Raw genomic sequence first — 14665 nt, 5'->3', positions numbered from 1 at the left:
AGACTAGGAAGTGTTAATCCTATGAGAAAGTAATCTAATCCCATTATTCAGGAGGGTCCTGCTAGTCCCATTATCCAGGGGGGTCCTGCTAATCCCATTATCCAGGGGGGTCCTGCTAGTCCCATTATCCAGGAGGGTCCTGCTAATCCCAATATCCAGGAGGGTCCTGCTAGTCCCATTATCCAGGAGGGTCCTGCTAATCCCATTATCCAGGAGGGTCCTGCTAGTCCCATTATCCAGGAGGGTCCTGCTAGTCCCCTTATCCAGGAGGGTCCTGCTAGTCCCGTTATCCAGGAGGGTCCTGCTAGTAAAGTTTTCAACAAACTAATAATACCAACGAAACATTGTAAATGCTATCTTCATTATTTGGAAGTTCCTTCAAGGAGAATAATAATAATAATAATAATAATAATAAATAAAATAAATATTCCAACATTCAAGTAATTGCTATTTATATATATATTAGCCAACTTTCATATAATATTCCACAAATCTTTATTGTAGGGTTTCCATTTCGCTCGCTGCAGACTAGGTTGAACATCTAGGTTCCTCGAATCCTTAATCTTGAAACAACTTGTGTCCCTGCTTCAACAAAGAAAATTTGTGAGTTTGAAAAGGTGGTGATTGATTTGTGGTTCCATCTTTCGACAAAGGCGGCTCAAACACTTATGACGCATTGGTTGTTTCCAACGTTCAATACTTCTTACTGATTGATTGTACTTTCATCTACATTTGCTTATTTTGCGACCTAAATCCAATGTCTTCATCTCATAACACTCATTGTTTAGCCTTCATAGGATCAGAGAATTTTCGAATTCAACACTTGAAGACAGATTAACTTAGTAGCTTGATGCTTTGTCTAGTACCGATTAGAGACTTGGTAGCGAGTCTTGAAATTTCTTCATAGTTTTTTTTTTGTTTTGTTTTTTGACAAAGACTCGACTCAAATACATACCAAAAAAGTGACAAAAAAAGTATAAGAAAGTTACGAACTATATGAGAATAAAAGAAAAGATTCGATGAAGACTCTTTTTTTTGTAAGAAGAAGAAAGAAAAACTTATCTGAGTGTGGGAGCCGAGTCTATTGATCATGCCATGCACTTTGAATTGATTTCCAGACTTGGCTATCCAATCTATTCATCAACCATTATTGATTATTCGATCTTGATGTGGAATCCCAACACTTAATGAAGCCATAAATAATCTGAACCCTTATAGAATTTGTGGTATTAACGAAGGTCTTTGCTGCTAAAACTCAATCATGTTAATTGCTCCAACTCACGTCTGCCTTAGGGTGCATGTCAGGATTTTCACCAATAAGACTCTCTTATATTCAACTCCTTTTCGCCTTACGGTGCCCACTTAGGGTTTTCACCAATAAGACTCTCTCATTTTTATTTCTTTTTACTCACATTTGTCTTATGGTGCCCATTCATGATTTTTACCTACCTTTAACCAACTTATTCTCGACATATCAAGGGCTGATGCAAAGACTTTTTTTTTTGACTTAAGATGATGGGGTTGATTTTGAGCTGTGAAATGAGAGACCGAATAAATAAACAAACGACTTTTGCCCCAGTATACTACAATATGAATTTTTGGATTTGTATTTGGTTGAACCGAACCCAATATTAGGGCTGCCTACGTATCTTGCCGAAACAAGAATCAGGTCAAACGTAGTTCAGGCAATTTGTTTTGTTTTTGTTTTTGTTTTTTTTTTGTCAAGGACACAGCATAACCAAGAGATCCCATTGAATCAACCCTTGAAATATCAAGCCCAAACGTAAGGGTTTCTAATGTCGAAACTCAATCATATGTAATATCTTTTCACAGCATCAGCATTGACGACCGTTTCTGTCACTTTGCCTTCTATATCTGCTAAGTAAAGAGCACCATTGGATAATACCCTTTTAACAACGAATGGTCCTCTCCAATTTGGAGAAAATTTGCCTTTGGTTTCAGCATGATGTGGCAAAATGCGTCTCAACACTAATTGACCCTCTTCAAAATGTCTGGGACGCACCTTTTTGTTGTATGCCCGTGCCATTCTTCTCTGATATAATTGTCCATGACATACTGATGTCAGACGCTTCTCATCAATCAAACTTAATTGCTCTAACCGAGTTTTGATCCATTCATCATCGTCAATTTCAGCCTCCACAACGATTCGTAAAGACGGAATCTCAATCTCCGCAGGTATAACTGCCTCAGTCCCGTATACTAGTGAATATGGGGTAGCGCCCACTAACGTACAGACTGTAGTGCGATAACCCAACAAAGCAAAAGACAACTTTTCATGCCATTGTCGAGAACTTTGCACCATCTTACGAAGTATCTTTTTTATATTTTTGTTAGCAGCTTCCACAGCCCCGTTTGCCTTTGGGCGATACGTAGTCGAATTTCGATGCTCAATCTTAAATCGGTGGCATACCTCTTGCATCAAGTGGCTGTTGAGATTTGCGGCGTTGTCAGTTATAATCACCTTTGGAATACCAAACAGACAGATGATGTTGAAATGGATGAAATCCACCACGACCTTCTTGGTCACTGACTTGAAAGTTACTGCTTCCACCCACTTTGTAAAATAATCAATAGCCACTAAGATGAACCTGTGACCATTCGATGCTTTTGGTTCTATCGGTCCAATCACATCTATTCCCCATGCCACGAAAGGCCATGGAGCAGACATTGCATGCAACTCAGAAGGGGGAGAATGTATTAAATCACCATGTATTTGACATTCATGACATTTACGAACAAATCGTATGGAATCCCGCTCCATGGTGAGCCAATAATACCCTGCTCGAAGTATCTTCTTGGCTAGAACATATCCATTCATATGATGTCCACAAACTCCTGAGTGTACTTCAATCATGATTGTGGAAGCCTCTTGAGCATTTACACACCTTAGAAGACCTAAATCGGGTGTCTTCTTATACAGTATGCCTCCACTTAAGAAAAAACCCCTTGCTAGTCGTCGAATAGTCCTTTTTTGATTACTAGTTACATCTGACGGACATTCTCCAGACTGAAGATAAGTTTTGATATCATGAAACCAAGGCTTACCATCAAATTCCTCCTCAATCATGTTGCAATAGGTATGTTGATCACGAATTTGAATGTATAAAGGGTCGATATGGGCGTCATCAGGGTGTTGGAGCATCGAAGATAAAGTGGCCAATGCATCTGCAATCTCATTGTGCATTCTGGGAATGTGTCTAAACTTTATCGACACGAATCGTTGACAAAGACCTTGTAAACAATGTTGATATGGTATGAGCTTTGGGTCTCGAGTTTCCCATTCTCCTTGAATTTGATGAACTAGTAAGTCTGAGTCTCCTAACACTAACAATTCTTGGATGCCCATGTCAACAGCTAACCTCAGACCCAAAATGCACGCTTCGTACTCAGACATATTATTAGTACAATAGAATCTAAGTTGGGCAGATATGGGGTAATATTCCCCTGATTCAGACATAAGAACAGCTCCTATTCCAACTCCTTTCCTGTTAGAGGCACCATCAAAGAATAACTTCCAACCTTGATCGTTATCGTGAATAACTTCATCGATACAAGATATCTCTTCATCTGGAAAATAGGTTTTAAGCGGTTCATATTCTTCATCAATAGGGTTCTCTGCCAAATGATCTGCCAATGCTTGAGCTTTCATTGCGGTCCACGTTATATAGATAATGTCAAACTCTGTGAGCAATATTTGCCATTTCGCAAGCCTGCCTGTGGGCATGGGCTTTTGAAAAATATATTCCAACGGATCCATACGAGAGATGAGATAAGTAGTGTAAGACGAAAGATAATGTTTCAACTTCTGTGCTACCCAAGTTAGGGCACAACACGTTCTTTCAAGAAGGGTATACTTTGCTTCGTAAACGGTAAATTTCTTGCTGAGGTAATAAATGGCCCGCTCTTTCTTCCCATTGTCATCATGCTGACCCAGTACGCAACCAAAAGAATTATCAAGTACTGACATATACAATATCAAAGGTCTTCCCGGCTCGGGAGGAACCAACACAGGGGGATTTGATAGGTAACTCTTAATTTTTTCAAAAGCTTGTCGACATTCTTCGGTCCACTCGACTGTGGCATTCTTTTTCAACAACTTAAAGATAGGCTCACAAGTTGTTGTGAGTTGAGCAATGAATCTGCTGATGTAGTTTAACCTTCCTAGAAGGCTCATAACCTCAGTTTTGTTCTTTGGAGGTGGCAATTCTTGGATTGCTTTAATCTTTGAAGGATCCAACTCGATACCTCTTCGACTGACTATAAACCCCAAAAGCTTCCCCGATGGTACTCCAAATACACATTTTGCAGGATTAAGCTTGAGATTGTACCTGCGGAGCCTTTCGAAGAATCTCCTTAAGTCTTTCACATGATCTAACTGTTTTTTAGATTTAATGATAACATCATCCACATAAACTTCGATTTCTCTATGCATCATATCGTGAAACATGGTTGTCATTGCTCTCATATAAGTAGCCCCTGCATTTTTTAATCCAAAAGGCATAACACGATAACAATATGTACCCCATGGAGTGATAAAAGATGTTTTTTCTGCATCTTCATCATCCATAATAATCTGGTGGTAGCCCGCATAACAATCCACAAAAGATGCAACCTCATGTTTAGCACAATTATCCAATAAAATATGGATGTTAGGCAAAGGAAAATCATCTTTTGGACTTGCCTTATTCAAATCACGATAATCAACACACATTCGAACTTTGCCGTCTTTCTTAGGGACAGGTACGATATTGGCTAACCAAGAAGGATATTGAGCGACTTGAATGACTTTAGCCTCAAGTTGTTTTGTGATCTCCTCTTTAATTATCACACTCATGTCGGTTTTCAGTTTTCTCAACTTCTGCTTTATCGGAGGAAAATTGGGATCAATTGGCAACTTGTGAACAACCATGTCCGTGCTTAATCCAGGCATGTCATCATAAGATGACGCAAAAATATCTTTGTAATCAAACAAGGCCTGGATTATATCGTCCTTTTGATGTTGAACATGTACACTTATCTTAGTCTCTTTAATAATTTCCTGATCCCCCAGATTTATCGTCTCAGTTTCATTCATGCTTGGATTTGACTTATTTTCAAAATGATTGAAATCCTTCCTTACTTCTTCAAATACTCTGTCTTCATCATGTTCGATTTCTTGACTTATTATTTCAATATTAGGTCGAAGATTAGATTGGATATTAAGATCTGGCGAAAAATTCTGCATGCATGTCATATCACTAGAATCGGCATAGAAAGAACTGTATAAAAGAAAACGAACAAATATATTAGACTGAAATAAAGATGCAATTACATCCTATTGAAAAGGGAGATAGAATGTTTGAAATAAACGACAAGATAAAATCCGAATTACAATCCTTGAATGAATCGGATGATAAAAGAAAAAATAAGACAGACTATCAAGACTCGTCTTTAACGGGGAGAGGGGTGGCCTCCCAATTGTTTAGATTGACATCAGGACCAATGAATTGCACATCTTTGTCGCTAGTGCCTTCTCCGAGTTCCACCATATAAACCTCGACAAATAAATCTTGAAAATAGTTGATCATTTCTTCGCTAACTTTCATCACTGGCTCTGGAAAAGATGATTGATAAGATTCTGTTGCGCGGGCTTTGATGAAAGATTTGTAGATTGGTTGTATAGGCTTGGTAAGTGACCATACATCTCTCTTCTGCTTCTTTGCCTTCATTTTGTCCTCGACTGTAGGTTGGTAGCCTTAGCCAAAAGTACCAATGCTCTTTGGTAGACTCACAGGATAAGCTCTTCCTTGCAAGCAGATTCCTAAGCCTCTACCCGGCTCAAACCCATGTTTCAGCAATTCATTCACCACCATTACAGATGCGATGGACATATTTGGTTTTGGAATGACACTCCCCTCGGGGACATGCTCAATAACCACTACCTCAGAAGCCTGATAAACTAGTGCCTCATTCTCATTATCCGCATTGATAAAAGGGAAGGAAGAGTCTTTGTAGATTGACAAATCCCCCTCACCATGAACAATTACCTCTTGTCGGTCGTGTTCAAACTTAATCATTTGATGCAACGTTGAGGGGACGGCTCCAGCCTTATGCACCCATGGCCTCCCCAACAATAGATTGTAGGACGCATTGATATCCAACACTTGAAAATTCACAGCGAAATCCACAAGCCCTATGGTTAGTACGAGCTCTATCTCACCAATAACATCTGTTTTTGACCCATCAAAAGCTCTAACACATACATTGTTGGGTCGAACCCTTTCAGCACAAACATTCAATTTCTGTAGAGTTGATAAAGGACAAATATTTGCTCCAGATCCTCCATCAATTAGAACTCGAGTGACATATGAAAGCTCACACTTTACAGTGATATGTAGGCCTTGGTTATGTCCTGTGCCTTCTTTGGGTAGTTCATCATCCGAAAAGGTGATGCGGTTTACCTCAAATATTCTCCTAGCAATCTTCTCTAACTGACTCACTGTAACTTTACTAGGAACATGTGCTTCATTCAAAATTTTCATTACAGCCTTACGATGTTCATCAGAATGTATTAGCAAAGACAACAAAGAGATTTGGGATGGAGTCTTTCTTAATTGTTCCACCACGGAGTAGTCTGATAATTTCATCTTCCTTAGGAATTCCTCTGCCTCTCCTTCAGTGACCGGACTCTTCATTTGTATTTGGTCATTTTTAGTTTTCCTTAATTCCACCGGGACATAACATCTTCCTGAACGGGTTATTCCTCCTATTTCATCAATTTCTTCATCAATTTTTTCCCTTGTATGTCGCGACAGTAGGCTCATAATTCCAAGGAACAGCTTTGAGGTTAGTCATTGGGAGCTGGGATACTGGCTTGATAATCACCGGAGGAATATGGGCCTCTCGCACGATCAAGATAGGCTTGTTTGGCCCTTTTGGAACAAACGATTTTGCCTTACTCGGACTTGCCCAAACATCTTCAAGGGCTCTTTTCACAGTTAAGATGGGTGTGTTTGATGGACTCAACTTTTCTAACACACTTTCCGTCCCTAAAGGCATCGTTTTTGTTAAATCAACAACATTTGCTGACTTCTCAATGCCATTTCCAACCCTAAGGATTGGCTTATAAGGAGATGCAAACTCTTCATGGCCCTTCATCATTTCCAGCATGTTTGTTACAGGATGCCTTGGCAATGGATTTTGATTGATGTTGGGTCCACTCGGACTTTCAACTATAATTCGATTAGAATCGATCAAATCCTGAATGGCCTTTTTCAAATACCAACATCTCTCTATGTTGTGCCCTGGGGCATTAGAACAATATGCGCAATGTTGAGAATAATCCAAATTTCTCGGGGGAGGATTCGACATCTTTCTTTCAATAGGACTCAAAACATTCAACGTCCTTAATTTTTGAAACAAGCTAGCATACGACTCCCCAATAGGAGTGAACTCACCTTTAACGCCATTTCCCTTTTTGTATTGTGGTCTAGGACGGAAAGGAATTCTAGCAGTGTTTTGATGAACTTGAGGGGGTGGTGGATGATTTTGTGGAGTTGGTGCACGCCATTGTGGATAAGAAGGGGGTGCAATTGGTTGTGCATTAAAAACATGATATGGAGTGTATGGCATAGAATATTGTGGAGCTTGGGAAGGAAAATAGTGTTGTGGGGAATTACCTAGAACATGAGTCCTAGGCGCTGATACAATAGTGGCCACATCCTCCCTTCTCTTCTTCCCTCCAATATTTCCAGAACCATTTTGAAGCACTTGTGTTGTGGCTTTTAGGGCAGCCTGACTTACAATCTTTCCAGACTTGATGCCATTTTCCACCATTTCCCCCACCTTAATAACTTCAGCGAATGTTTTCCCTACGGCAGAAAGCAGATAGTGAAAGTAATCAGGTTCTTGCGCCTGGAGAAAAACGTCAATCATCTCTGACTCCTTCATCGGTGGTTTAACCCTAGCAGCTTGTTCCCTCCATCTGATAGCATATTCACGAAAATTTTCCGTGGTCTTCTTCTTCATGTTAGCTAACGAGGAGCGATCTGGGACAATGTCAATATTATATTGGAATTGCTGTACAAAACATCGAGCCAAATCATCCCATGTGTGCCAGTTGGTGATATCCTGATCTATGAACCATTCAGATGCAATCCCTACTAAGCTTTCCCCAAAATAGGTCATAAGTAACTTTTCTTTGCCCTCTGCACTCCTCAATTGGTTGCAATATCTTTTTAGATGAGCTATGGGGTCTCCGTGACCATCATATTTTTCAAACTTTGGAGTTTTAAAACCAGCAGGTAAATGGACGTGAGGAAACATACACAAGTCACTGAATGAGATGCCTTTGTGGCCTCCTAGTCCTTGCATATCTCTTATACTCTGTTCCAAACTCTTCATTTTCTTAGTCATTTCTTCATGTTCCTCATTCTTGACCATCCTCTCAATTTCAACAGGGGAACTATATTGATGAATGTGGGGATGAGAACTTGGAATTTTAATGGTCCCTTCAAGAGTGTAACTCTGCTCACGCCGAACTTTGGGTGGAGGATCGCTGTTGGATTTGGGCACCATCGTTGGCTGTGGGATGTTGTTAGTCGGGGCAGTTGACACAAAGAGTGGATTACTTATTACAGGCGTATTCGAAGGGCGCGCCATAGAAGTTCCAGCGACATTGGATGTGTCAGCATAGGGGTCGAATCCAGGGGGATATATCGGATCGCTTGTCGACACCTGGATAGGGTGAGACATATTTGTATTAAAATAGTCTCAGATTGAAGATGGTGGAGGTTGTCCACTCATCCAAGCCTCGTACATCTCTGCCATTTGTTGTCTTAACACTCTTATCTCTTCTGTTGTCCCTGTTTCTTGTGAAGTCATCTGGTTTTGGATCTCCTCGTCATTGTCTGATTCATTTCCGTCTCCGGGGGCCATTTTCTGTTTCCCTTTCGATCTTGTGTTGTAAGGATGTGATGCCAGTTTAACCACAAACCAACCACCTTTAAGCTAGTATGTCTCTCTCTCTTTCTCTCTCTCTCTCTCTCTCTCTCTCTCTGAATAGAGTAATAAACCGATTAGTGTTAAGAAATTATGCACATTACATCCACATACATACTTCTAATATGGAGGACCTCATGTTTCATCCCGGCTTACCTAGGCATTCTTCTCTTCATTAGTTTTTTAATATTTTATTATTATTACTTATTTATTTACTTATTTGTTTATTTATTTATTCTCATTATGATTATCATTTTTTATTATGATTATCATTTTTTAAGAGAAAGAAGAAAGAAAGAAAAGAAAAGAAAAAAAATAATAATAACGATAATAATTTGGATCGAACCCCCCTGGGTTGCCTACGTATCATGTTTGGCCCATGAATCAGATCTTGCGTAGTTCGAGAAAGATATTAATAATAATTTTTTTTTGCATGACATATGCACACAAGGTGATCGAAAGTAAATCTTTTTCATTCATTTTCAAATATTTGAAACAATGATTTGGATAAAACAAACAAAAAAAACAGAAGTACCTAGGACTTAGATAGACTCTAAATGAAATAAAATAACAAAACGAAAATAAAGAGAAAAAACTAAAAATAATAATAATAATGAAATAATCACTACTAATAGAATAGACTCTAAAAGAAACTGAATCCTCGAATCTCAATCATCTCCAAGGCCCTTATAAATCTTCGCCAACGCTTTCGATAGATATGGAGCCAAAGCACGGGCCTGTTGACCCAACCTCTCATCGTTCTGGTGTAAATATCTAGCGTAAACATTGTTGAGTTCATCCCTGAGTTGCAGTATTCGGTCTCTAGCTTCATCCATATTGTCATAACAATTATGTAACCAGTGGTGAGCAGTATTGACTTCATGCGTCAAATTTTCCCTTTGTTCTTGGAGCTCTTCAATTTGAAGGTGAAGTGCATCTCGCTCGGCTATCCTTTGACCTCTCTCAATCTCACAGTCTGCCTGATAAGCACTGAAACGCCTTGCTATTTCTCTTTCTCGTTCCATAGAGGCTTTAACTTGAGTTTGGAGCCTAGACTGTGCGCAGATAAGTTGGGCCTTTTCTTTCTTATACTCCTCTTCCTGTTGCTCCATAGCGCCTGTGGCAATGCCCAAGTCTTCTTGTAAGGTTAGAATGGTCGAGCGGTATTTTCTAACTCTAACTTCAAATATCGCATCACGTTGGGCCAACTCCTCTTTAGCATTTTTTAGGTCATTACTTAGGATATCCAGAGTAGACTTGTAGCTTCTTTCGACTTTGAGTCGACCTTGCTTAATCTTAACCTCAACTTCTGCTTCTCGATCTATAGGTCCTTTTATTGACCCTTCTGGCATAACCTTAGGAAGGGGCTGATCATTAACCCAGTCTAAGTATGCTTGGTCAACCTCGCCTCTTGTGCGATCCTTCACCATATCGTGGGGACTCGATAGTATGCATCCCCCCCAAATCTTAAATATCTCTGATTGCCTTAAAGGTATCTTGGGATGAAACTCATACATTAATTCACACATATCTTCATTGGGTGGTATAAACTGGCGTCGCCCAAGTTGTCGCATGACTCTAAGTGGCATGTAAGGCTGGACACCTCGAAGACCCATTAGGACAATGAATGATCGAAAAATAGACATGTATATCACCTCGGTCGACGGAAACTAATGATAATTCCACACAATCTTGTCAGCAGTCAGATTATTGAGGTGTTGCTTCCAAGCTTCAATACCCTTCGGAAAACTATGACCTTTGATTCTTTCTTTGTGGCCTCCAATATAATCATTCCATTCTACTTTAAAGTCCACTGCATAAGGGTGATGACGAATGTGTTCAATCATCCATAGTTGTAATAACATATTGCATCCCTCAAAGTAGTCTTTTCCATCCTTGCACATAGTTAAAGCACGATAGATGTCTGCCAGAATCATTGGTACGAGGGTGATATTAGGCTTTTTCTCAAAAGTTGTAATGACTGCAGCTAAGTTCATGCTAATCTTTCCTCCCTTTTTTGGAAATACCATGATCCCCAAAAAAGCCACCACGAAGGCATCATAACTGTGCGCTTCCCGGGTCAGACGACACCCATTATTACGGAGTTTCTTTCCATACACTTCGAATCCAACACTTTTGCCATATCTTTTGTACAAAAATTCTAAAGGAACCCATCCATTATCGAGACAACCACCTATATCATTCTCATTTATATGCAGTAATTCTAGAAACCTCCTCTCATTAATATGTTTTGGTATCATAGGCTCTTCTATGTGAAGATGTTAAAAATGAATGCCCCTATCTCCTCAAGGGTGGGGATGAGTTCACAATCAGAAAAATGGAATACATTCCTTAACGGGTCCCAAAAATGCACTAGTGCTTCTATCAAATCCCGTCGTGGCTCAACATACAAAAGGCTTCGTAGAAATCCCAAGCGTTTGAACACCATTCCTCGTCCATGGTTTGTCATGTTTTCATACCATGTCTTCAAGAGTGTTGGGGCCTTATCCACTATCATGAATCGAGGTGATTGGTCCTCTCTTTGTCTCTTATCTCCCTTTTCATATGGATTCATATTTCCCTATATTAGGATAGTGACAAACTAGGCTTAATAAAATATATATTTTTTAACAACAATAAAGGAAAAATCATACACACAAAAAAAAGTAATTTTTTTATATATATATATATAATATATATATATATATATATATATATATTTAAAATAAGAATAAGTAAAAATCATACACACACATACACAAAAAAAAAAAGCAAATTTTTTATTGTTGTTTTTTTTTTTTTTTTTTTTTATTAAAATGGTTATTAAAGGAAGAAGGAGAAAAATAAAATTATATATATATATATAATAGCCCTTAAACTTTTTCCAAAATTAAAATATTAGTGTATTCGATTGTATTTTATTTTTGTTGATTAAATTTTCAATCTTTTTTTTTATATAAAAAAAACTTTGATGGTAATGATAGATTTTTCTATTTGTAAAAGAAATATAAATTTTGATAGAAAAAAAAATCATGTTTAATAAGAGGATTACATCAAAACTTTAATTTGATATTTTTCGTTATAATTAATTTTTCATTATAATTCATTCATCTAAAGCCGATCAACATTTGTATAGTCTTCCCCATAATGCAACAAATAACACAAAATAATGTACATGATAGTCTCAAGTAGGGATATTTCTCCTAGACAGGCTCGACCCTTGTGTCGAGCTCCCCATTAATTCAACATTATGCATGATACAGATAAATTGAATCCTATTAGGGATAGTCATTGTTGAGGCTTGTTTTACTAGGAAACAACCTAATAGGGAAGGTGTCTAGACTGGCCATAAAACGAGTGGACTACTCGAGTCGAGAAGGGACAACTTACCAGTAGCACAGCTTTCTGGCCTCACTGTTAGCGTTGCCGCATCTCTGGTATCTCATGGCTCGGGAGCGTAATCGCATCTCCGAATAAAGTATCTCAGAAGACTCAGATAGATGCGCGAGGAAAGACAATTATATGATAATTAACATACAATCAAGAAGGGTAAATAAGCAAACAAATAACATATTGTGCAATTAAACACAACATTCACAAATCGATAAGTACGTAAATACATAATAAAGTCATATAGAAGTCCATGTTTACAAGCTCGAATTCTAAGTCCCCAGCGGAGTCGCCAGAGATGTCACACCCCTTTTTCGCGCGGCGGCGTAAGGGTTTTTCCAATTTAAGTGACGTAATTAATTAGGGGATTATTTTAGCTTTTTCAGAGTCGCCACTTGGAATTGAGTTATGGTGTTCCAAGTCACCTTTTATTTAATCCCTAATCAAAAGGAAATGACTCTTTGTTTGGTCTGCGAACGAGTTCGGGTAAGGAATTCTATTGATCGAGGGGAAGGTATTAGGCATCCCTCGAGTCCCGTGGTTCTAGCACGGACGCTTTATGGACATTCATGACTTAAACTAATTTATGAATATTGTATTATTAAGGCAAATATATTTACCCACATTTTTTGATTTATATTAACATATTTAAAATTGCACTATTTTATAGACATGTGAAGTTTTTACACATTTTTATTAAATTTTTTTTTTTTGCTTTCAACATTTGCATGCTTCTTAATTTCTCTCTTTTATTTTATTTTATTTATTTTTATTTGTTTTTTTTAATACTAATTTTCACGTTTTTTTGTTTGTTTAACTTTTCTTTTTTTTTTATTTTTTACATTGATTTTCTTCTTTTCTTTTCTTACTCTTTTAATATTTTTTTTAATGATAATAATAAAATATTTCACATATTTTTTACACTATACTTTTTGTATCTTTTCATTTTTAAAGTATTTTTTTTGTGTGTACATTTTTTACATTCTTTTTATTATATATTTACTTTTTATTTTTTATTATTCTTTTTCTAATTCGAACATTCCTTCTTCACTACCTTTCTTTTCTTTTCTTATTCACGTATTCTACCTCTTTTCGTTATTCCATTTTTATTGTTATTATTTTTTATTTATTTTATCTTTTTTCTTTCAGTTTATTATCCTCTCCTAACAAGTCTATTATTATTTGTTTTTTATAGAATCTAAAAATAATAATGTAAGACAACACATATAATATAATATAAAATATAATTTAATACATTTCTAAACACAACCAAACAAAAAATTCATTCAAATTAGTAAGACATGAAAATAAAAATTTGGATAACTATACATATTATCATTAGAATTATAATAACTACACATATTATCATTAAAAACTAAACATGAAAAATAAGAATAGACTTAGACAATAATTTTACTTAGGCATGAAATAAACTATGAATTATTTAATATGAAATAAACTACGGTTTGTTATAGCAATTTCACACAAAATAAAACTATATAAAGGATCTAAACATAAAGTTGATATTAAATATTTGAACAAACTTCATATAAAACATAACTGTTTAACCACATGTAAATTTGACAACTTTAATATATGGTAATCAGTGCTTGTATAAACACGATATTAAATTGTATAAAAAATAATAAAAAGTGATACCTCTTGCGAAAATTCCACCAAAAGAAAACAATTCGAATCAGGAACCGCGAAAATAGACCTCAACTTCAACCTTTTTTGTGAGTCAAAAGCCAAATATGTGAATATATTTATTGATTTTTGTTTGTGGAAGAGTCTTTTTTTTTTGTTTGTATTTTTTCTTTTCACCCTTTTTCTTTCTTTCTGTCTTTTTTTTTTCCTTCTCGTCTTTTTTTTTTTCGTTCTGTTTGCTGATCCTCTTTTACTGATCCCTTCCTTTGTTTTATATTTTGTGTTTAGTGTAATGTGTGCTGGGAGTGAATGGGGAGTGGGATAAAGTGGGGTCATGGGGAGTGGGGTCGTGGGGAAGTGGGGAAAATGGGAGTGGTTTCCCCCTTTTTTTTTTATTATTACATATATACATATATATATATATATATATATATATATATATATATATATATATATTAAATGATAATTATATAATTAATAATTTTTTTGAGTAAATAAATAAATAAAAGCTAAATGGGTAATTAAAACAAAAAATATAATTAAGAAATATTAGTTTATTTAAATAATATACGTTATATATAAATATATATATATATATATATATATATATATATATATATAACGTATA

The 14665-nt window shown here is 36.7% G+C and overlaps 1 protein-coding gene across 1 annotated transcript; it reads right to left on the bottom strand.

Annotated features, from left to right (window-relative positions):
* Window positions 1-6786: 6786 nt before the first annotated feature.
* LOC101256697 (uncharacterized) lies at window positions 6787-8754 on the bottom strand. Its single transcript, XM_004245274.1, has one exon. The coding sequence runs from the start codon at window positions 8752-8754 to the stop codon at window positions 6787-6789; it is 1968 nt and encodes a 655-aa protein (XP_004245322.1).
* Between the last annotated feature and the right edge of the window lie 5911 nt (window positions 8755-14665).

The sequence above is a fragment of the Solanum lycopersicum genome, chromosome 8, assembly GCF_036512215.1.
Source record: "Solanum lycopersicum chromosome 8, SLM_r2.1".
In the NCBI taxonomy this organism is placed as follows: domain Eukaryota; kingdom Viridiplantae; phylum Streptophyta; class Magnoliopsida; order Solanales; family Solanaceae; genus Solanum; species Solanum lycopersicum.
This window is presented reverse-complemented; position numbering and strand designations above follow the sequence as displayed.

Excerpts from the sequence above, each read along its gene's own strand:
- LOC101256697 (XM_004245274.1), bottom strand. The coding sequence starts at position 8,754 with ATGTCTCACCCTATCCAGGTGTCGACAAGCGATCCGATATATCCCCCT.